At 50.6% G+C, this 24,342-nt stretch overlaps 1 protein-coding gene across 3 annotated transcripts; it reads right to left on the bottom strand.

The window, feature by feature from the left end:
- Nucleotides 1–3,398: 3,398 nt before the first annotated feature.
- MGAT1 (alpha-1,3-mannosyl-glycoprotein 2-beta-N-acetylglucosaminyltransferase) lies at nt 3,399–23,363 on the bottom strand. 3 transcript variants are annotated; one of them, XM_028135426.2, is made up of 3 exons: nt 23,259–23,363; nt 21,978–22,409; nt 3,399–6,000 (listed from the first exon to the last, which is right to left on the bottom strand). In XM_028135426.2, exon 3 carries the CDS (start codon nt 5,882–5,884, stop codon nt 4,541–4,543), a length of 1,344 nt encoding a protein of 447 aa, XP_027991227.1. In that variant the 5' UTR covers nt 5,885–6,000; nt 21,978–22,409; nt 23,259–23,363; the 3' UTR covers nt 3,399–4,540. The 3 variants fall into 3 exon arrangements, with proteins under 3 accessions (XP_027991227.1, XP_027991228.1, XP_008156884.1); XM_028135427.2 differs by lacking the exons at nt 21,978–22,409; nt 23,259–23,363 and adding an exon at nt 19,674–19,693; XM_008158662.3 differs by lacking the exons at nt 21,978–22,409; nt 23,259–23,363 and adding an exon at nt 16,817–16,928.
- Nucleotides 23,364–24,342: the final 979 nt, after the last annotated feature.

Genomic DNA, 24,342 nt, shown 5'->3' with positions numbered 1-24,342 from the left:
CCTTTTATCCAATATTAATGACATTCACATGTGAATGTATATGTATAAACATAACAGGGTGGGGCAAAAATAGGTTTATAGTTGTTTATAGGGAAATAGTACACTAATTAATAAATAATAATACAAGATAACCTATAATAATAAAAGCATAATATGCTTATTAGACCAGACGTCCTTCCAGACAACCTTCTGGACGAAGCTGGGGCTGCAAGAGAAGCCCAGGTCCCGGTTGCCTGCCAGCAGCCGGAGGGAAGCCCGGGTCCCGGGTGCCAGAGGGAAGCCGGTGCCAGCAGCCGGGGGAAGGAAGGCCTACTCTGGCACGAATTTTGTGCTTCAGGCCTCTAGTAACTAATAATAAAACAATAAATAATAAAACACTGTTTCATGTACTCAAAATTGTAAACTACTTTTGCCCAACCTTGTATGGCACACAGAAAAAGGTTGGTCACCATCTGTTTTACAAAAATGGGATGGTAGCCCAGCCAGTGTGGCTCAGTGGTTGAGCATCGACCTAGGAACCAAGAGGTCACAGTTCGATTCCATGTTTTTATCTATCCCTCTCCTTTCCTCTCTCTCTAAAAATCAATAAAAACATATTTTTAAAAATAGGATTGTAACATATGCATTTCTCTGTATCTTTTTTCCCCTTAACATCTAAGAGATCTGTATGAATCAGCACATTCCTTTTATGACCCTAATCCTGACAGTCACCTTAACCTAAGGTCCTGACCTTAAGGCAACAAGCCAAATCCTAACACCGAAATCCTAAATCCAATGCCCTAACAGTGAGGCCTTAGCCCAACCCTAAAAGTAGGGTCCTCAAACCCCACAAACCCTAGCACTGACCCTGAGGCCCTAAGCGCTGGCAGAGATGAACCACAGGGTGCTGGGCCCTCGGTACTGAGGAGCACCAGGAATGTTTGGCAATAGCATCCTTGTATGTGACCTTAGTGATTCTTTCCTTGGAATGGATATCCAGGAATGATTAAAAAATAAATAATATAAATAAATATATATATGTATATTTTTATTGATTTCAGAAAGGAAGGGAGAGGGAGAGAAATAGAAACATCAGTGATGAGAATCATGGATCAGCTGCCTCCTGCACGGCCCCTGCTGGGGATCAAGCCCGCAACCTGGGCATGTGACCTTGACCGGAATTGAACCCGGGACCCTTCAGTCGGCCAATGCTCTATCCACTGAGCCAAACTGGCCAGGGCCTATCAGGAGTGATTTAATTGGGTATTGGGTAGATATAGTCTCATGCGACTGGACGTGGCCAAATTGTTTTCTGAAAAAGACGGAGCGTTTCCTTCTGCAGCGGTGAGAACCGTTTGCTGCCTAACCACCAGAAGCAGGGTTTATCCCCTCGAGCTTCTATCCACTGGAAGTTAACCATCGACCAGGGGAGGCAAGTAGGGGGGCAGGTAGCCACCACTCATTCCTAAGCCTACAGGCTCAGGGGCCCAGGAGCCCCTCCCCAAATTCAAACCCACAGGAAGGAAGAAGGCTGGGGAAGAGGGGGCTCTGATCCGGCACTAGCGCGCTCAGCGGGTCCCTGGAGACCACCCCTGGAAGGAGGGCACAGGCCAGGACAGGTTGTGGGCTCACCACAGGGTAAGAAGGGGAGGAGGGGTCTCCTGGTGCCACTCGGGCAGGGCGCCGACCCAGCTCTCCTTGTCGCATGCCCAGAAGCCTCCAGGGCACACCGCTGGCGTCTGTGAGCCCCACCAGACAGGCCATGCCTGCTTCTCTGAGCCAGCCACCTGCACGTTAAAAACTGGAGCACATCGCCCTGACCGGTGGTTCAGTGGTTACAGCATCAGCCTGCACCGCAGGGTCGTCCAGGTTTGATTCCCCATCAAGAGTATTTTTGTGTGTCTCGGTTGCGGTTTGATGCCCGCCTGGTTGGGGCGGAGGCAGAAGCAACCAATCGAAGTGTCTCTCGCACGTGGATGTCTCTCTCCCTCTCCTCTCCTCCTCCTCCTCCTCCCACTCTGTTTGACAATCCATTAATGAAATCAAGTTGGTAGGTCACAGCAGCATTGAAATAAACTGGTGAATAGACACTCTAGGAATGCATTACACAATATGGGTGAATAGTTCCAGAAAACGTTAGCCAGTATGTACACTCTGAGTGGCAGTGTAAAAGGCATTCACACGGGGGCCCTGGTCACTGCCACAGCTTACCAGGAGGGCATGAAAAGTGCATACTAAACCTGACACGCTCTGAGGCCTGCATGGCAGCCTTAAAAACTCATAGAGACTCAAAGTAACCACATAGGATGGTCTGAAATGAAAACTTTTTTAAAAAATCCTCACCCGAGGATATTTTTTCCATTGATTTTTTTAGAGAGAGTGGAAGGAAAAAAGGAAGGAGAGGGAAAAAGAAGAAAATCTATGTGAGAGAGACACATTGATTGGTTGCCTCCTGCTCGTGCCCCAACCAGGGCTGGGTATCAAACATGCAACTGAGGTAGGTGCTCTTGACTGGGAATCGAACCCTTGACCCACAGACCACGTTCTAACTACTGAGCCAAACTGGCCAGGGCTGAAATGAAGCCTTTTAACTAAAAGCAGTTTATGGTGGTTAGTCATGTCCTAGGCTAGACTATTCCCTGACAAAGGTCAACTTTCACCTGGAGCCTATACCTTTGGAATGTCAGGCAGGGTAACTTGCCTTTTTCCTGACCGCTCAGGGCAGACACTACAGATCCTCTCATTGTTATAGTTAATTGCTGACGGTTAACTATCCTGCACCCACCTCAGTAAAAGAAGCACGTGTCTATCGTTTTACTCTTTATGCAGTCCCAGAGGTTTCCCGCTTTGCTTTCTCCCACCTCCCCTACTGTCACCAAGGATCTCATGTAACCCACCCACTCAGGTCCTCTCTTTTGATTGTAATGTATAAAATAACATGCAAACTGCCATTCTCTGGAGCATCATCTCAGTCCGTTGAGATTTTGCTTCCAGGCACTTGTCCGTTTGGCTCAAATAAACTCACAACAACTCTCTACAGGCCGGAATGTTTCCCGGCGGTCAGGGGCAGTCCCCAGGCCCAGAAACGCTGCCTGAGCCAGCAGAGGGCACCCTGCACACAGCACCCACTTGAGCTCTCCTCCCGCCCCAGGACTCACAGGAAGCCAAGCCCACTGAGGCCCCACAGCCCACCTCTAGAGAGGATTCTAGTCTTGGATCCTGTCCATATTCAGGCCTGGACTTTGTTGACAGCAGACTCCTCAGCTTTCCTGTGCTTTGCCCCGTCCTCGTCATCTGCTTTCCTTCCTTCAAACGATCCACTTCCTCTTGCCTGCTCAGCCCTTCCTGTAGTCTTCATTCTTCCCTCTTTTCCTTTCTTCCTCCACCCTTCACCTCCTTTTCCATCCCCTCCTCCTTTTCCAGGACACACACACACGTTTTTCAGACAATTCAGCCTTTTATTTTTGAAAATAATTCTGCAGCTTCAACTTTCTTCCATGAACTGAGGTCGGGCAAGAAACAAAAGCACAGACATTGCTCTCCAAGCCCCATCTGCATCCTAACCTGAACAGATACAGGGTGTTGGGGGCGGGGGGGGGAGGGGGGCAGGAAGGAGGGATGTCTGGGTCATCCTGTCCTGGCTGCTTTGCCTCACACTGAGGGGACCTCTAAAAGCCAAGGGCTCAGGGAGGGGCCTGTGCAGCAAACCCCAGGGGGAAAGCAACACAGGAGCTGACCTCCCTCCCACCAAGCCAGCTCAGAGCCCTCCTGGAACGACAGGAAAGGACCCGCTTGCAGAAAGGAGGGGCTGAGGGGCAGCTTGTTTCTTTGAGGCAGGATAAGAGAGGGTGCCCCTCACACCAAGCTTCCCCCATCCCTTCCCCCACTGCCAGGGATGAGCGGAGGAGGTCTTACTTTTCCCCTTCAATTTTCCATCTTAGAATCATAACTGTTAGGCTGCAGGGGAAGAAGAGCTGTGATAAGGAGAGAGGAAAAGGGGGAAAGAGGCGGGAGGCATAAACCCTGACAACCTAACAAACTCCGCCCAGACCTAGGTGACGAAACCCCTTTGCTTGGTCTCGTTCTGGCCACAAATCTGTCTGTTCTCTTCTCACCGGACCCAGCTCCCGCTCCAAAGGGGGACGGGGTCAGGCACAAGAGAAGGGCCCATACTGGCTGTGAGAGCCAGGACAGGGAACAGAGGCCTGGGCAAGAGAACTCCCGTTGCCAGCCTCTCTGCAGACGCCCCAGGAGAAAAGTTGGCACATACAAGCTTGTGGCCCCAACGAGCCCAGTCTCTGCCTACCACACATGACTTCTTGCTCAGTACCCCCCAACGTACCCCAGAAAGTTTCCCCTGATTTGAACCTCTCAAGAATGGGCGAATCATCTTCACCTTCTCATCTGTGCACTCGAATGCCACTCAAAAATAAAATAAAATAAAATAAAATAAAAAGATAAATGGACCCAAGAGAGACACAGAGAGGAGGGTGCAGCCAGGACCCGCAGTCTGTCTCAGCATGTGACGTGGCAAGGCAAGGGCCGGGAGAGACAGGCAGCGCTAATTCCAGCTAGGATCGTAGCCCTCCCAGGTTTGCGGGGGTGCCAGGTGGACACGGCGGCCCCGGAACAGAAAGCTGACGATGCCCCTGTAGCCGGCCCTCGGGACCCCCGACTTGAGGTCATCCATGACTCCTAGGGCCTTGGCAAAGGCTTTGAAGCTGTCCCTGCTGGTGTACTGCACCCGCACCTCCCCCAGTTCATTCCGCTCACTGGTCCTCACTTTCTCCACCTGCAACAGAGGGGCGCCATAGACGCGGGCAAGGAAATCCCTGTCATAGGCCTCCTGCCGCAGGTACGACAGATTCAGCTGGGTGAAGGGCACAAAGTGCTGGTTCAGCTTGATGAACTTGAGATGCTGGTCAAAAAACTGCCCGTGGCTCACCCCCTTGCGGCCGAAGGTCATGGTTCTGGAGATCTCGGGCCGCAGGCAGGCCCGGCCCTGCCGCTGCTCAGGCCGCCGCATCCAGTCGTCCCAGAAAGCCTTGGGCCACTTGGGCTCCAGCTCGGCCCACAGCTCGGCCAGCAGCAGCCAGCCCAGGCCGGGGAAGAAGTCGGTGCGGTAGAGCAGCTCCGGCTTGCTCGAGTCCACCATCTGCTCCTTGCCGTTGTCATTCCAGGCGGACACACACCACAGGGAGGAGTCAGCCCTCAGCAGCGGGTATGTGGCCTGGAAGTACTCGAAGAAGTCCGGGGCCACCTCCAGGTCATCCTCTACCACCACCACCGCGGGGAACTTGAACTTGTGGAAGACCTGGCCCAGCGCCCAGCGGTAGTGGCGCGCGATCTTGTAGTAGCCCTGGAACTTGCGGTGGTCGGGTGGCACCGCGATCGTACTCAGGTCGGGCTGTCGGATGTGTGTAATGGCGCTGCCATAGGAGGCTATAACCTGAGCTGTCTCCTCGTGCCCACAGTCCTGGCTGACGATGATGGGGAAGCGCTCAGCCGAGGGCCGATAGTGCAGCAGCTTGTCCAGACAGCGCCGGACAGTGCTGCGGTCACAGGCGATGACCAGGACGGGGATCACGGCTGGCGGCAAGGTCACAGGCCCTCGTGGCGGCACAGGTGGGACCGCAGTGGGCCCCCTCCACCGCTGGCCACGCCGCACAGAGTACTCCCAGATCTGCTGCAGCAGCCCCCGCTGCCGCTCCAGCTCCACCTCGGTGTCCTCGGCCAGGCGGATCACCTCGCGGGTGAGCCTGGTGGGGTCGTCATCCAGAGCGCTGTCTGAGGGCAGCCTGCTGGGCACAGGGCGCGTCCAGAAGAAGAGCAGCAGCAGGGCGTTCCAGGCCACAAAGAGGATGGCGCCCCACAGCACAAGACCTGCAGACTGCTTCTTCAGCATCCTGGCCCCCGCGGGGAGCCACGAGGGGGGCGCTCAAGCTGCCCTGCTGGCCGGTCTCACGCCCACCGTTCTAGGGATGTGTCCTCTGGGCTTTGGGATTAGGAAGCAGCATGCACCTAGGGAGAGAAGAGAGAACAGCAGCCATCATCACAAAGGCATGCGGCAGCATGGGGTGGGGTGAGGGGTATGCCAGGAGCAGGTGAAAAGCACAGGAGGCACGCACTGCAGGGCTCTTAGAAAAGAGCTGCCCATCCCCCAATCTGGGTGGGCATCTGAGTAAGAGAATAGGACTGGGACAACATGCTTCCCCATTCAAAAATGAGTTTGGCCCAGTCACGGTGGCTTAGTGGTTGAGTGTCGACCTATAAACCAGACCAATTCCTGGTCAGGACACATGCCCAAGTTGCAGGAGGCAGCCAGTCAGTGATTCTCTCCCATCATTGGTGTTTCTGTCTCCCTCTCCCTCTCCATTCCTCTCTGAAATCAATCAAAATACATATATATATATATATACTAGAGGCCCGATGTATGAAATTCGTGCAAGAGTAGGCCTTCCTTCCCCCGGCTGCCGGCACCAGCTTCCCTCTGGCACCCAGGACCCAGCTTCCCTCGCAGCCCCGGCTTTGTCCAGAAGGACATCCAGTCTAATTAGCATATTACGCTTTTATTATTATAGATATTTTTTTAAATGAGTTCGTGAGTCCTCAGAAAAGCAATACCTGTATACATTTGAAGGGTAAAGTGATATCGGTGAAGAAAAGAAGCAAAGGAACCCCACCTCCCCCTTCCCTACAGGACAGATTTCATTTCCCACATTCTAGCCAGAGCTTAGGGGAAGGGTGGGTGGGACCAGCTGCCTCCCATTAGCAAATGAAAATGCTCCAAGAGCCGAAACCGGTTTGGCTCAGTGGATAGAGCGTCGGCCAGCGGACTGAAAGGTCCCAGGTTCGATTCTGGTCGAGGGCATGTACCTTGGTTGTGGCACATCCCCAGTAGGGGGTGTGCAGGAGGCAGCTGATCGATGTTTCTCTCTCATCAATGTTTCTAACTCTCTGTCCCTCTCTCTTCCTCTCTGTAAAAAATCAATAAAATACATTTTTTTAAAAGAAAATGCCCAAATATTACTGAATTAATCAAAGTCAAATATCACACTTCAGGACTAAAGCCAGCACCTTACTCAGTAAGGAAAGACCGGGGCATTCCCATCAGCAATGCCAAGCACATGCGATCTACATGGCTATTTAACATTCTGTTGGAGGGATCAGCGGTGCAACTGGAACGCAGAACATAATTAAAAGGGAAGGTGTGGGAAAGAGGCAAACTATCCTATTTGCTGATTCTGTGAGAATATGCCTGGAAAATTCTAAGAGAATCAATGATAAAACCAACCCAAACAATCAAAGAAATGACCAAGGTTTCAGGATATAAAAATTAACATACAAAAATCAATAGCCTTCATACCCACAAATAACTCATTAGAAGAAACCATACATGAGAAAACCCTATTTCAACAGCCAGGAAGATAATAAACTATTTAGGAATAAATTTAACAAGGAATATTCAAAACTTATATGAACAAAACTATATCTCCTAAAAGACACAAAAGATTTAAAAATCCCTTGTTCTTAAACAGGACATCTCAGCATAATAAAAATTCTCAATAAGGATACCTTTCTATGGAGCTAGATAGACAGATACTAAAGTTCACATGAAAAAATTAACCTGCAACAATATCTAGAAAAATAATGCAAACAAGTAGGGGAGGGACTAGCTCTACCAGATATTAAAATGCTACACATTACAAAGCCTCTATCATTAAAACTACGTAGCCCTGCTTTGGCCTGTGTGCTCGGTGGTTAGAATGTTGGCCTGCGCACTGAAGGGTGGTGGGTTCGATGTCTAGTCAAGGGCACATACCTGGGTTGCAGGTTTGATCCCCGGGCCCCGGTTGTGACGTGTGTGGGAGGCAACCAATTGATGTGTCTCTCACATCAATGTTTCTCTCTTTCTCCTCCTCCTCCCCGCTCCCTTTCACTCTCTCTAAAAATCAAGGGAAAAAATATCCTCTAGTGAGGATTAACAATAACAAAACAAAGAAATTATGTAGTGCTGGTATGTAAATAAACAGATCATTCAATGGAATAGAATTTAAACTCCAGAAATAGACCCAACTACACACAGAAATCTAATGTTTAGAAATCCTGGGGCAAAATATGGCCTTATTACTAATAACAACTATATAGATATTTGGAAAAAATAAAATTAGATCTGTATGCAAGAATAACTTCCAAGTAGCTCAGAGATTTAAGTATAAAAAACAACAACGATAGCCCAGCAGGTGTGGCTCTGGTTGAGCACTGATCCATGAACCAGGAGTCACAATTCCATTCCCAGGCAGGGCTCATGCTCAGGTTATGGACTTGATCCCCAGTAGGGGGCATGCAGGAGGCAGCCAATTCTCTCTCATCATTAATATTTCTATCTCTCTCCCTTTCCCTTCCTCTCTGAAATCAATAAAAATATATTTTTAAAATAAAATTAAAAGTAATATTAAAGATAAAGTACTAGAAGAAAACATGGATCAAAACCTCTAAAATTTGGGTATAGGGAAAGGTTTTTCTAAACATGATTCAAAGTCCTGATGCAATAATAAATAAAATACTTTCGCACGGCTAAAAACACATAAGCCAGTGTGGCTCAGTGGGTAAGAGCGTCATCCTGTACACCAAAGGGTGCGGATTCGATTCCTGGTCAGGGCAGGTGCAGGAGGCAACCAATTGATGTTTCTCTCTCACAGTGATATCTATATCTCTATGTCTCTCTCTCTCTCTCTCTCTCTCTCTCTCTCTCTCAAATCAATGAAAAATATCCTCAAAAAACAAACACACACATAAGCCAAGTAAAAAGTCAAATGACAAACCAGAAGAGAATATTTGCAATATACATCATAAAGAACACCTTATAAAAAACTTAAAAAAAAAAACCAAACACCTGAGAGCAAAAATGGCTAAAAATATTTGTCTAAAAAACAAGGGCAAAGACACTAAAAGGTCCCTAGACATATGAAAAGATGATCCATAATAAGAAAAATGTAAATTAAAACCAACTGAGATAACATTCCTCACCCATCAGACTGATACAAATGCAGAAACTTGTCCTTCCATTCTCTTAAGCGTCAACAGAGAAAGGAAATTCTTAAGTTTGATGATGTCCAACTATTAGGGGCTTTTTCTTTTATGGATTATGCATTGTATCTAAAATCTCTGTCTAACCCAAAGTCACAAAGACTTTTCCCTGTTTTCTTTTTTTTTAATTTTATAGTTTTAGGTTTCACACTTAGGTTCATGATTCATTTTGATTTAATTTTTGTATATACTAATAGTGTGAGGTATGAAACTAATATCCTTTTATAGCAGTTTGTCAGTTTGTCAAAATGCTAAACAAGAGAATTACCATATGACCCAGCAAGTCTACTCCTAGATATATACCCAAGAGAAATGAAAACATATGCCCATACAAAACCTATATGGAATGTTTATAGCAGCTTTATTCATAATCACCAAAATCTGGGAACAACCCAAAAATCCATCAACAAGGCACTATGAATAAACAAATTGTGATTTACCCATACAATGGAATAATATTCAGCAATAAAAAGGAAGAAGCTACCGATATACACAATACATGGATGAATCTCAAGTAATTAAGCAAGATGTGAAAGCCAAAAAAAAAAGTACATACACTATGAATCCACTTATATAAATCTCAAAAAATACAAAGTAACCTATAATGATAAAGAAAATCAGTGGTTGCCTGGGGATGGGGGCAGTGAGGACAGCGGGGGAGGAAACTGGGGGGTGGATATGTGACAAGAGTTTCATGGGTATATATACACGTCCACACTTATCATATTGTACTTTTTAAATACGTATGTGCAGTTTACTATATGTCAATTACACCTCAATTAAATTGTGGGTGTTTTTTTTTTAATGACATATTTGGGCCAAATGACAAAACTGGAATATGGCGTGGGCAACAGTAGGTTTACAATTGTGATGATTGAAAAGCACAGAGTTTATTCTTTTATTCTTTTTTAAAAATTATTTTATTCTCAATTAATTATTGTATTTTCCAAACAAACAACTGTAAACCTACTTTTGCCCACCCCTGGGCACAGCAGTTAAGGGCAATGGGATAATCCCTTTGTCCTGAATTCCTCAATCACTCAACGACATGCAACACACACAAGCTCTGGAAAGGGGCTGGGACACACACCCAACAAGAAAAACGCAGTCCCACTAACCCCTCACCCTGCCAGAGCCCATGGCCTGAAAGGATCTACTACACCCTCCAACTCCTGGACAGCGGCCATTCCTGACCACGTGAACTCTCTCGTTGGCCTTCCTGCCTCTGGTCTTGCTCCTTTACACCCCAAACAGTCAGGTATGTGCCTTCCTATGCCAGCTTCTCTGCCAGAGACCCTCCTTCCCACAGCCCAGTTCTCTAATCCTAGTCAAAACCTTGGTCCCAGATGCAATCTCTGCTCCTGGGCTCTCAAGCAGGCTCAGTACCAAGGGGGCTGATCCTGAAGAGCCTCTAAGGGACCTGGAGACTCCCTCAGTGCCTGCCAGCACCCAACACCTGTCCTTCCTCCCAGAAACCATCCACCTGCGGCTCCACACCCCCAGTCTTCTCAGAAACCTCAAGTCCATTTCCGTTTCACGGGGTCATTAACTTCCTATTTTATCAGTGATCATACACCAATCAGGCTTTCCTACAAGAGACAGACACATGGATTTCCAGTTTCTTCCTCTCCCCCCTCAGGATGTGGTCCATGTTTGAACCTTCACCATGCAGATCAAAGCAATTTCTGAAGGCCCTCAGCAGACCGGATTCTTAGCAAGTCCGTAAACATGACAGTGGCCCCATGGCCAACAGGAAACAGCTGCCACAGTACAGCCAGGCCTCCGCCTTAGCACTCCGGCCCTTGTTCGCCAGCCCAGGACCCTTTTCTCTAACTTCCCAAACAGAACTTGCTCCTCTTGCCATAAAAGAACACAACACACCCACCCCCAGACCCCACAGCTTCCCCACACAGGCTGTTCCAGAGTCCCAGTGCCGTTTCCTACTGCTTGTCCACATATTCTCCAGAGCAAGACTGCCCACCCTCTGGTTGTGGTGCATGCACACACGTGGGTGCATGCACTTCTAGTAGCTGGCTGTACCGTAGGGATGAGCAGGCCCAGAAGGCCAGGCTTTTGGCCAGCAGAGCCCACATACTCCTCCAGGAAGCACTGCTCTGAGCCCTAGCATCAGGAAGATATGGGAGTAACAAGGGCAAGCCGGAGAGCCTGGGGCCATGCTTGGCATCACCCCACATTTCTTCACATCTCAGAGACTCAATTTTCTCACCTCATCAATACCCCATTGGATTGCTGTGGGGATTGGGTGAGATAATCCCTACCAGGTGTTTAGAACAGTGCCTGGCACATGACAATATACACACCAGCCAGTCACTCATTTGTCCCCTGTCTGCGGGCTCGCTTTGCTCCACTCGACTAGTTTCCTTCCAGGCCCCAAACACCCACGCCCACCTCAGGGCCTCTGCATGTGCCTGATGCCTGATCTGCTCTTCCTTGTCTTCGCCTGGTGCGCTCTGACTCGTATTATCTACCAGGACAACTTTCCTGATGTCTAAAGACTAGGTGAGCTCCCCTAGTCTTCAAACCATCAGCACCAGCACCTCTAACTCAACATCTGTCAAATCTCCTCTTGGCTACAAGCTACTTGGGGATGAGGATCAGCTGCCCCAGTGTGCCAAACTGCTGTGCTGGGATCCTCAACATTCAAGAGATATGCCTGTGACCTAAACACTGGCCACACACCCACAATCCCTTAACTGCAATTCCCAAGTCCACAAAGAGCTGAAAAACAGAAGTTTTCTACACTCATTTGGCAGTAAAATCCAACTTACCTTCATTTGGTGAAATCTGATCTAATCTAATGTGAGGCTATTTATAGTCTTTATTAATCCCACTTAGTGTGACTAGTCATGCATTTTGCTACAGAAATAAATATGTTGGATTATGGTGTGCTGCTCCAGACCTTACATCATAAATGCACCAGATTGTTATTTATTTATTTATTTACACACATGGGGGTGACATTGGTTAATAGGATCATATAGGTTTCAGGTGCAGATTTCTGATACAAGATCTATATATTATGCCCTGTGTCCCTCACTTAAATTCAAATCATCTTCTGTCACCACATATTAAGCCCACTTCACCCTCTCCCTTGCCACTGGCAACCACCACACTGTTGTGTCCATGAGTTTCAGTTTTATATCTCACATATAAGTGAAATCCTATGGTTCTCAGATCATCTTTTTTTTTTTTCAATTTAATATGTTTTTATTGATTTTCAGAGAGGAAGGGAGAGGGAGAGAGATAGAAACATCAATGATAAGAGAATCATTGATCGGTTGCCTCCTGCACACCCCTACTGGGGATTGAGCCAGCAACCCAGGTATGTGCCCTTGGCCAGAATCAAATCTGGGACTCTTCAGTCCGCAGGCCGATGCTCTATCCACTGAGACAAATTGGGTAGGGCTCAGATCATTTTTTTAAAATCCAAAAAATTCTAAATTCTGAAACACATTCAGCCCCAAGAATTTCAGAATTATGAAAATAAAAGCAAGTTACTCACTGCCATCATCCCATTTGAAGGCCTCAAACCCTTTAATCTGAACTGTTTTTTCCTATTATAAAACTAGAGGCCCGGTGCATGAATTCATGCACAGGTGGAGTCCCTCGGCCTGGCTGGAGATCGGGGCTGTCACGCCCAGTCCCGGGGTCTGCTGGCCAGAGGGGAGGGACCAAGGGAGGTTAGCCGGCCGTCGGAGGTTGAGCATCTGCCCCCTGGTGGTCAGTGCACATCACAGCTACGGGCCAGTTGTCCGGTTGTAACAGTAACTTAGGCTTTTATGTATATACGAGAGGCCCAGTGCACGAAATTTGTGCAGGGGGGAGGGTGTGTGTCCCTCAGCCCAGCCTGCACCCTGTCTAATCTGGGACCCCTTGAGGAATGTCCAACTGCCCGTTTAGGCCCAATCCTAGTAGGATCGGGCCTAAACGGGCAGTCGGACATCCCTCTCACAATCCAGGACTGCTGGCTCCCAATTGCTCACCTGCCTGCCTTCCTGATTGCCCCTAACCGCTTCTGCCTGCCAGCCTGATCACCCCCTAACCACTCCCCTTCCAGCCTGATTGATGCCTAACTGCTCCCCTGCTGGCCCGATTGCCCCTAACTGCCCACCCCTGCAGGCCTGGTCACCCCTAACTGCCCTCCCCTGCAGGCCTGGTCCCCCCCAACTTCTCTCCCCTGCAGGCCTGAGTCCCCCCCCAACTGCCCTTCCCTGAAGGCCCGGTCACCCCCAACTTCCCTCCTCTACCAGCCTGGTCACCCCTAACTGCCCTCCCCTGCAGGCTTGATCACCCCCAACTGCCCTCTCCTGCTGGCCATCTTGTGTGTTGGGAGTGATGGTCAATCTGCATATTACTCTTTTATTAGATAGGAATAGAGGCCTGGTGCACGGGTGGGGGCCAGCTGGTTTGCCCTGAAGGGTGTCCCGGATCAGGTGGGGGTTCCCTTGGGGCGTGGGCCACATGGACAGGACACCTTTAGGTATTCCAGTTGACTAGACATGGAGGAAGCCTTTCAGATGACCCCAGCTCAGCCACATCTGATTGCAACTTCACCAAAGACCAGGAGCAAGAACCACGTAGCTGAAGTAGGAATAAAATGATTCTGTTGTTTTAAGTCACTAAGTTTTGGGGTGAGTAAAACAGAATTTATGCAGCCTTGACAAGCAGGGCAAGAGTTCTTCCTGCCTCTGTGCTCAGGCTCCACGACCAAACTCTGAAGGCCTGCGTCTACTCACATCCCCTTCCTTATTAGATATCTACTGCTGAATGGAAACACTGACTGGCTTAAAACAAGAGCAATCATGTATTCCCTCTCACAGTGTCCATCGGTCAGGAATTTGGACAGTGGGACACAGAGGGCATGACCTGCCTCTGCTCCACAATGTCTGAAATCTCAGCTAGAAAACTCAAAAGCTGGGGATGAGCTCCCCTAAATGCTTATTCTCTCATGTCTGCAGATTGATGTTGGTGTTGGCTAAGACAGTAGCTTGGAGCACTGGCTGGAACCCTCCACGGGCCTCTCCATGTGGCCTAGGCTTCCTCTGAACGTGATGGCTGAGTTCCAAAGGTGCGAGTCCCAAGAAAGACAGCAAGCTAAGGATCGTTTTCAGGATCCAGCCTTGGGGCATGTCTGCCTTACTCACAGGTCAGCAGAATCACAAGTCCCTGCCCACAAACCCCACCACCGGGTGGCAGGAGGACAATGTCTGATTGTAACACGTGGAATGGGATATTTATGGGTGTGCCATTCTGGGAAAATACAATCTGCCACACCTTCCTTTCTAAAATAGATCAACTGTCTATAGCACTGACTTGAGTCTCTCATGTTCTGTAATTAATGACACTTGTCTACAAGGCACAGACTCAAAACTGTTTTTGACTTGCTAGAGTTTTTCTTTAGGGAAGTAACACACAGCTGGTCCACACCACCAAGTACAAAGACACCTGCACCATAGTGGGAGCCTTTTTAGTTTATAAAACCCTCAGCCAAAGCCCAGGAAGCACTGGGCAAGCCCCACCATCCCTTATGGGTCTCCCTTTCTTCATCTGAAGGGCTGCCTAGGAGCTGTGAGATCCCTTTCTAACACTCTAATTCCACGGCATTCTCCAGCCAGTTCCCTCTTTCTGGTAAAAATGTTTCTTAAATAGCAAGAGAACCCCAGAGAGTCAACTTCCCATTGTAGGCAATAATGGAGAAGTCAGATTTAGTTTTTTAAAAGTAGAGGAGTTGAAGGGATATTGACAGACTTTCCCTTCTATTTCTGCCTTGCTTAGTATGTTAAAAAGCACTACCTAGCTCTAGACAGTTTGGCTCAGTGGACAGGGCATCAGCCTGTGGACTGAAGGGTCCCGGGTTCAATTCCAGTCAAGGGCACATGCCTAGGTTGTGGGCTCAATGTAGGGGAAATGCAGTAGGCAGCCGCTCAATGATTCTCTCTCATCATTGATGTTTCTATCTCTCTCTCGCTCTCCCTTCCCCTCTGAAATCAATAAAAAAATCTTAAAAAAGCACTACCTAAAATATCCAGAAAACAGAGAACATGGCACAGGTAATGAAGACCTAACTGAATTACTTCTTGTTCATTATTAGACCGCCACTAGACTCCTGTATCGCATACCAGGCTCCATAATTTCAGAAGGATGGAAGAACTGAAAGGGAGTCAGAGAAGATACACTAAATAATTCAAGGGCTTAGAAAATAAGACCTAGGACAGAAAGGGTGCAGGTTATTATCCTGGGAAAGAAAAGGCAAGGGGGAAGTATGATGCTAGCCCAGTGGTCGGCAAACTCATTAGTCAACAGAGCCAAATATAAACAGTACAACGATTGAAATTTCTTTGGAGAGCCAAATTTTTTAAACTTAAACTTCTTCTAGTGTCACTTCTTCAAAATAGACTCGCCTAGGCTGTGGTATTTTGTGGAAGAGCCACACTCAAGGGGCCAAAGAGCAGCATGTGGCTTGCGAGCCGCAGTTTGCCCACCAGTGTCTAGCCCAACAAAACCGGGAAGGCCTGGGATTCAGGCCATCCAGCACCAGCAAACAGGTAACCCTGGGCAAGTCACTTGACCCCCTTGTGACCTGGTTCCCTCATTTGAAGAGAGAGAGGGTTGATTTGGATCACCAAAGTCCCTGATCTCTGATAATGAAGAGAAAGTGAGTTTGACCTGTCACACATACCACTGAGGTTAGACAATGCGTTCTAACTATAAGAAAAAGGACACAGAAGTGGGGACCCAGAGCTCAATGGTCTCCAGGAATGGGGTCAGGCAGCAATGATTCACCCCGGGAGGCAGGTCCTGGTGGATATGACATCTAAGAGAAAAGGCTACATATTCTGAAGTGCGCTGCAAGAATTTTTAACACATGCAATACCTCGCTATGTAGTCAGAGGCACTGACCTCTTTTCCTTAGATTGTCAAATACAAAAAGGACAACAGCCACCACAACAATAACCATCTGGTGTGAATGAATCAAAATGATACCTACTTTTTTTGTCGGATCATAAACATTTTTGGAAATTAGTTTATGTGTGCCATGAGATGGAAGAAGATTGAAAATCGCTGTTCTAAAGCAAGACTAATTAAACACACCCCAGGAGCAAGGGTTAACCCCGGTGGAGCCTCGCCCGGGCTTCGCGGCTCCGTGGAGATGCAAACCAGCCCGCACGGTCCCTCCTGCTCCAGTTTACAAGATGGGACCTCGCACGTCTCAGGAGCCCCTACTCTACACCCAGCAGCAAACAGGAAAAAAGTTTTCTTGCCAATTTACATATTTTCACATTAAGTTCATTCTTCCTTACGGCTGAGAAGAAAGAACCCCTGTAACTTGTGGACAGGATGCTGGGGTGGGTTTGGGGAAAGGCCACCTCGCATTCTGGCTCCCCAAACCCTCCCCGGCGACCCCACCTCTCCGGCCCGCACCCCCGGACGCCCTGCGACCGAGTTTCACAACCGCCTCCGTCCAGCAGCTGGAGGCCCGCCTCCCAAAGCGGAACCACGGCGCGACTTCCAGCTCGGGAGGGGCGGCGGCCGGGCCCCCGGCGGGGCTCGCGAGCACCGTAGCTGTCGGGGCCACGAAGGGCTCGGAAAGGGGCAGCTGCTCCAGCCGGGACCGGAGACCAGAGGCGCCCTCTCCACTCCCGCGGGGCCTCCCTTAGTCGGACTCCGTCACCTCCCGGGACAAGCTCCCGAGCTGCCGAACGCCGGCTTCCCGGCCCCTACTCACCAGGTCCTCCCAACTTCCCGGTTCTCAGCTCGGCCCGCCTCGGGTGCGGGGAGCGAGCCTGGCGCCCGGCGCCTTCCGCCTGCCCGGGCCGCCGACGGGCAACGTGGCCCTTCCCCGGGGGCGGGGTTGTCCGGGGGCGGGGCCAGAGGGCGGGGCTGGCCGCCCCGACTCGCCCAGGCCGCTCCTTCCCCGCCCCTTCTCGCCCTGACAGCCGTTTCCCCGGGGCCCCCATTCCGGGAGGCGCTGTGGAGGCAGCTGTTAGACTGGGCCCTTCCCTGCTCGCAAATGCAACTGCACCGGTCGCTACCCGACCCCTCCAGGCCAGACTTCTCCCGCCCCTCTCCCTCCCCAGCCCCGGAGTTGGGGAGCAGAGCCCTGCCTGAGATGCGGGGCAGTCCTGGGTAGTGCGTTTGCCAAACTCTAGGCCAATAGTCTGGGGTCCAGCTCTCCTGAACCCGCAAACGCTAGCTGGCTAGCTTCCGGGAAGGAGTCAGGGACAACAGAGGGGCCCTCGAACAATGTTAGAAGAGGAACCAGGGCGCCAAAAGGGAAGGGGGGGGAGGGGCGGGTATGACACCTGTTGCCCAAAGCAGGAGAGGGCCAACTGTGGTTTCTTTCTTTCTTTTCGGTGGGGATTGGGGGTGGACGAGAGCTGTTAGTCTGAGTGAAAGCAGAGACAGACATGTCCCTAGGGTAGAACCACCCACCCAGCTAGGGAGGAAAGGACTCCATCACAGGATTTTGTGAGAGCCCTGTGAAAGGGGGTGGGGGCAGCATCCAGAAAAGCCTACATGCCTGTGTCTGACATGAGAAGTGAGGGTGGGGAGCTGAGTACTGACTGCTCTGTAGACTTTCCTGGGAAGGGCCAGTCCAGGGCAGCCCTAACATGTGGTCAGGACATACTGCACTGGCACCTCCCTCCCCACCCGCTTCCCTCCCTGCGGTGCAGGGCAGAGCAGGCTGACCTTTGTGGTGCTGGTTACTCACTGACTACTTGTTTCGACATGAAACGTGGATTTTGCAGGGTTCTAAAGAAACAAAAGGCACGGCATGCCCTAAAGGCCCTACATGGACTAGAGGTGCTAAAACAGAAGTACACAGAGGCCTCCACAGGCCAGACCCCTCCCTCAGCCTCTCTCCTTTAACCCTCCTAGCCGCTCTGCATTATCATCCTGTTCCACAGATGAGGAATTTGAGGCTCAGGGTGAAAGTGCCAAATGATGAAGGTCATAAGACCTAGTAGGGACCTGGCTGAGTTTTAGACCCAGGCACCCCTGCCTCCAAAGCTGGAGTCCTCATGCACCCTTTCACGCAAGTGCTCTCTGAGATGTCTGTGTGTCCAGCATGATGGGCGCAGAGTGGGCAGCAGGGAAATCTTGGTAGAAGTAGTTCGAGCTCAGCCCTGAGAGAGCAGAGTGAGAGAAGAGCTGACACATCAGTGAGGCTGAACTGTGTGTGTGTCCCAGGTCTCCAGCTTAGCTGACTATGTGGACTATGGCAGGAGATGTGAGCCCATGCTCATGTGCCAGCCAGTGGCCAGTGTCTGCACCTCTGCCCTCTCTAAGCTTTCCTCCTTAAGGGTTAGGGGAGGTCTACACACTCACACTCCATGTCAGAGCAATCTATCTATACCTAATAAAAGGGTAATATGCTAATTAGGGCGGATGTCTTCCAGACAAAGCCGAAGTGGCTGCTCGAGGCTTAGGCAAGCCACAGACAGGCGGCTGCCACTGCAAGGGCCCAAGGCTCAGGCAACGAGGGCCGAGGCTCAGGCAGCCGCAGCGGCCGGCAGTGGCTGCAGCAGAGGCCTGATGAGGGCATCGCCTTTCCCTGTTTGGCCAGTTGCCTCCCGCAAGGGAGGCCAGACTGTGGCTTAGGACATCCCCTGAGGGCTCCCAGTGAGAGGGGCAGGCCAGGCTGAAGAACCCCCCACTCCAGTACATGAATTTTCATGCACTGGGCCTCTAGTAGTTTCATAAAAGTGCAAAACGTTGGGAAACAATGGTTTATAGATCCAAGATATCACTCTTCAGGACAAAGGATATAGTGGGATGCTGAAAGGTGGGGAGACCAACCAACCCATGAGATGTCAGATTCCCACCTCTAACAATAATTCTCCATCTAAGGCAGTTCAATGGGGAATAAGACGGAGGACTGTCTGTGCACCAACACTCACACCTCATCACTACTGTCCTTTGTTTAAATTCCCAGGCTCACAGGAGGACCTAAGTAGAAACCAGCCACCTGCAAGAGGACTGTCCCAGACAGAAAAGGTTGTTAGACAACTGCGATGGGCTGATGGAGGTTCATGGGGCGGGGTTTTGGGGGAATGGGACAGAAGAAACAAGGAGCCTGATTCCAGGGATGAAACTCAGAATTGATTATGTGAAAATGGAAGGACTAGAAGAATCTGCTTAGAGGATAAGATAGCACAGAAGGGGCAATACTGTATCCTGTTCACCCCTACCACTTCTAAAAGATGACTGGAGGGATAAGGTGAAGGAAGTGAGAATTATTCCAGGAAACTGCCCTCCTCAAATCATGCCCAAGATCACCTGAATTTTTTTACAATTTGGAAAGAATTCATGCTCTGAACTTCAGACAGATCTTGGCTTGAAACCATCAGAAGTAAAAGAAACGTTTTAAATCAATGTTATTTCTACTTTCCTCCTTCCTTCCTCCCAACATTTCCCACTCCCATGGAGAACCAGAAACTCAGCTCCTCAAGATCAAAGAAAGGAGAAAAGGTTAACACAATTGTTACTGAGTAATGTGTGTGAAGTGGAACTTTTCACCAGCCACCTACAATTCCTTTTGGAAAAAAGGATATAAATAAGTTCAGGTAACACACACTCACATTTGGTCAAATCGGTCACTGGTCCTGGCCAATTGGCCTAAGTGAAAGCAGAGACAGACAGACACCATCCTTCCTGGTGCCTATGTGGGAAGGCCGACGGCTGTCTTGAGGGGACTGTCTTGTGGAAGGGTCAGGCAGAGGGCAGGACTAGTGCTTTCTATGGAAATGACAGGGGAGAGGAATTCTGGCTCACTCCAAAGAAGAAAGCTTACCAGAGAGGCTGCATGGCCAAGTTCCCCTCCTGGGGATTTACAGCAGAATCCAGCCGGCCCTTGGCAGGTCAGATGCTACAGAAGCAGCGTAGTACTGGGCAGGCACCCCCAGGCCTGACATTCCACACTCAGGCAAGCCTTTCTTGCTCAGAGCTTCTGTAGCTTCCCTTCACATATCAAACTAGGGAAATAATCCCTCTTTCCTCCTCACATGTGGTGACAAGAACTGACACAGCACAACAGCCTGGACACTTCATATAATGTAAGCACTAGGTAAATACAGCACAACTCCATGGTACTTCACGTGTTCTGAAGTACTCACAGGGCCACAGAGGCATCCTGGGAACAACATCTACCCGAGGGATTGTTGTGATCCCAGTTCTAAGCAATAAGTGACACAAGAATTTGCTGGGCGAAGCTGGGAGAGATGGCATCCCTTCCTGAAATCTGGACCTTCTATAGTAGAAACCTGGCCTCAAAGAGAGCTCCCCAGGCATCAGACCACAAAAGGAACAACTCAGGACCAGTGACTCCACCCAGACCTGCCTGCCCCGCCCTCGGGCCATTAGGGAAGTCAGGGACTCCTATGGCAGGGAAGGATGGAGGGGTAAAAAGAAACTGAATCACAGGTACAGGATTTTCAGCTTGCAAATGACCGTATTATTGTGCCACTGAATGTGAGGCCCAGATGTTTACACAGCTAGTTGGATGGAGGGATTCTCTAGTAGAGGGATGCTAGAAGCCAAGCTTCCTGCCCCTCACCCAGGCCACTATACCCCACTGTCTGTCAAACTTCCCAATGCCTCTCCTTTCTCCCAATACTTTCTCCTTTGCTGTCACTGAGAAAAGCATCTGGGCCCAGGTAAACTGGAGTTCCAAGAAGGAACAGGCAGGAGATGAGAAGGTAACTCTGAACAGGTCTTCTTTAGGCGGGTACAGAGCCTGTGAAGACATAAAGGGCTAAGAGATGGCAGTTAGAAAAAAACTGTCATCTTAAAGGGCAGGAGAGAAGACTAGGAAGGAAAGGCCCAGTGCTCACTCCAAGAAATGGAGCTCCATCTCCTAACCAGACACCTGGCCCTAGAGGCCTTGGGACTTAGACATTCCTCCCCGCTCTTGAAGAGCCACACTGCACACTGGCTGGAGAACCTGAGGGCTAGAATCCCTCCATCTAAGTTCTTGGACCCATATACCTTTCCACAACTTGATGACCCCCGGTATTATTTAATAACAACAAGATGAGACAAATTCAGGGTAGGATTTTAATTGAGGCCATTAAGGCTTTGCCAGCACGCTAATTCAATCAAAGAACAGAGCTTTTCTCTATGTAACAATTATACAAGCATATCAAACTATGTCAGTGTTACTGTGTTATATGTACATGGCCCTGGACACTTGTCAAAAGCTATCATTTCCTTTGCTCCTTGTAACCACCTATGAGGGAGGGACTTGGAAAGCTAGTTATTCCCATGTTGCAAGTGAAGAGAGCATGGCAGAGATGAACCAACATATGTAGCTAGGGTTGTACAATAAGAAAGCAAGAGCTAGAACACAAATCCTGTCTGTTCCTCTGCTCTTTCCATGAGGTTTCATAGCCTAAACTCCCTTGTAGGGGAAGGAGGAGAGGCAATTTAGGAGGTTACAGAGACCATCTCCAACCCTCTCTCAAGGCAGTTCTACTCAGCTCCTCAAAACATAACAGCCTGCCTCTGCCTGGGTAATCCACACCAGCCTCTTAGTTTGGCCCCAACAGACTTGGAATCCTACTACCTCAGTGTTGGAAAGGTCCTTACAGGTAATCTAACCCGACCTCCCTTCAGAGGGCTCAATTCTTTTCATGTTCTCCTTGGCCTAACCTCATAATTGCTGTTGCTCACAACCCCTTACAGGTCCTCCTTCCTCCGGGAGGAGTGGCTGGGAACAAGTCTGCACCCCAAGAGTGAGGGAGAGGTGAAGCTTCCTGTTACCCAGCGGGGCAAGGGTACTCATCGGGGCACTTCCTGAACGGCAGCATCCCCAGACTTGCCCCACTCTACACTTTCTGCAAACGAGCAGCAAGACACACAAGTGGAAAAGGAGACAGGAACCTTACCTTTCTTCTCTTCTCTTAGCTGCTCCCCTGGAGATCATCAAACCCCATCCAGCACTCCATTTCCAAAACTGAGAATCCCAAACCAGAGACACCAAACAAAGTGCAGCTTCTCTCCTCTTATCCGAGTCCAAAGTCCATGGCTGAGTGTACTCTGAGGGGGAGGAGTCTGGGGGGGAAGGGGTATGTCCAGACCCCTCCCCCCCCTCGGCAGGCTTCAGTGTCCCTCCCAGGCGTCTGTTATAGCCCTTCATTCAGCTGGCTTATTAAGCCCAGATTCTGGTGATAGGCAGAGCCCAGGTACTATCCCATCTCTTGCTCAGTGAGGGGAGGTCATCCACTGTGAAGACTGGCCCATCTGTCTTCTGCTGGGGTTCGTGAGGAGAAACAGGCCTTAGAACCGGCATGGCCCAGGAGGCTGACTTCTGTGTTAACCTGCAGAATATTTAAACATTACGACACTTTCTAATCTATTCTATTCCCAAATGGATTCCCAAGAGTTCCTACCTAAATTAGAGCCCTTTATTATGCTCTACCATGAAAAGCCCATCCTTACACACTCAAGATACACAACGTATCTTTTTCACTCACATGTGACCCCACTGTCACCCCATCAGTATGGCTCGGGATAAAGGAAGGACTGCACCTGCTCTCACAACAGAAAAGTAGCCAAAAGCACTGACGGTGTGTGGAGACTGTCTTCTAAGAAACGTGGAAAAGAGCATGCCCCTCCTGTCCTGTCCTGTCAGTGCTGCACTAATCGCCCTACATCTCCCAAGCTCCTTAAGGTGTTCAGTGCTCTAATCGCCGGCTCTCCTCGACGGAACTACATCCATTCAGACCTTCCACATGCTTTCTTTGCAACCGTCCCTTCACCCTCACCTCCCCCTCTGCTTCCAAAACTGTGCCAGGGATGTAATTCCTAATCGCTGTCAAACTCCTTCCCGGGGCCACTCCCAAGAGTGCTGGAGGCCCGCCCCAGCCTGCAGTAACCCCACAGTGTTCCCATCCCTCAGTCCCGGAGCCCACCCGCTCGCCCCTCCCCTCTAAGTTTATTCTAAACACACACACAAACACACACTCTCAGTTCCTTCCTGCAGGGGCGTGGCGTCCACAAGACCCCCACCCACACCCCCCGCCAAGAACTTAACTCCTCCCACTCCTCTTCTCGGAAACGCGGGCTCTGGGTTCACCGGAAAGGGGGGTGACAGCGACCCTCCCTAGACCGACCCCCACCCCTCTACCGCCGGGGCGACCCTCGCCCTATCTGCGCGGGGTCGTTACCTCGGTCCCGCCCGACCAGTCTCGGCAGGAAGCCGCGTCCCGCCCCGGGTCCGACCACAGGCCCCATTCCGGGTCCCCAAGGCCGGCCCAGGCCCCACCCCCTCGACCCTCGGCAGCCCGGCCCTCCCCTCGCGCTCCTCCCCGCCCCTCCCCATCCACCGCAGCCACTTCCGCTTGTCCTCCGGAAGTGAGCCCAAGGCAACTGCCGCCTCCCCTCTTCCCGCCTTATCTACCCCACAACCCCTGCCCATCACCACCGCCAACACGGGAGCATGAGACGTGGGTCTGCAGGGCCTGAGGTGGTTCTACAGTCACTGTTCACAGGACTGACGGCCAGGTGTGGACGCGGCGGGGCCTGGGTGGGGACAGAGCTGGGGGGCTCAGGTGCTGCCGCGCCAGGAGGGGCGGAGCAGAGTGTGGCGAGAGCCGGCGGAGGCTTCTCGTCCAGCGGCGCGGGAAGAAGGGCGCATGCGTCACGAGCCTCAGCCTGTCGCGAGTGTTGATGCTAGGACGGCGTGGCTCGGCGGGACGTTGGCGGGGAGGGGGCGGGGCGAGGAGGGCGGAAGTTGGGGCGGGGCCTGCGCGCTGCCTCCTAGTCCCTTTCCCCGACCTGACATCACCTAGCGACCCTCCGCTGGACCTGGGTTCTGGAAAAGGCTCCGGCTGCTGCTCTCCCGGACGGCGGTCTCCCGGCGAAAAGCAACGCAGAAATTATTAAGGCCGTGCTGACCGCTGTCGTGCTGAGAACTTCGTGGCAGTGCCAGAGGAAAGTTACCTTTTGTTCATCACTTGCTTTCTCGCTGCGCCCCGCGGACCTTCCTCGAGTATGAAGAGAGAGAGAAAAGGGTGAGAGGACTCAAAGCCCCTTGTCCCCGCGCGCACTGTGCGAGCTGCAGAGAGATTTGCGGGCGGTGACGCGACTCGAAAGCCCTACAGGCTGGACGCCAATCTCCCGAGGGGGCCGACCACGCCGGAAGCACCAGCCAGTGGTGCCGCTGTTGCATGCCACCTGAGACGTGTCTCCTCCAAAAAACCTCTCTCTCCATCAAACGTTATGTAACTGGACAACCCAGGGCTTGGGGCC

This window comes from Eptesicus fuscus, chromosome 6 (assembly GCF_027574615.1).
Source record: "Eptesicus fuscus isolate TK198812 chromosome 6, DD_ASM_mEF_20220401, whole genome shotgun sequence".
NCBI classification, from domain to species: Eukaryota; Metazoa; Chordata; class Mammalia; order Chiroptera; family Vespertilionidae; genus Eptesicus; species Eptesicus fuscus.
The sequence above is the reverse complement of the archived record's forward strand: the minus strand, read 5'-3'. Positions and strand labels throughout refer to the sequence as shown.

Bases quoted from the DNA above. Each gene is read 5' to 3' on its own strand.
- MGAT1 (XM_028135426.2), bottom strand. From the start codon at position 5,884: ATGCTGAAGAAGCAGTCTGCAGGTCTTGTGCTGTGGGGCGCCATCCTC.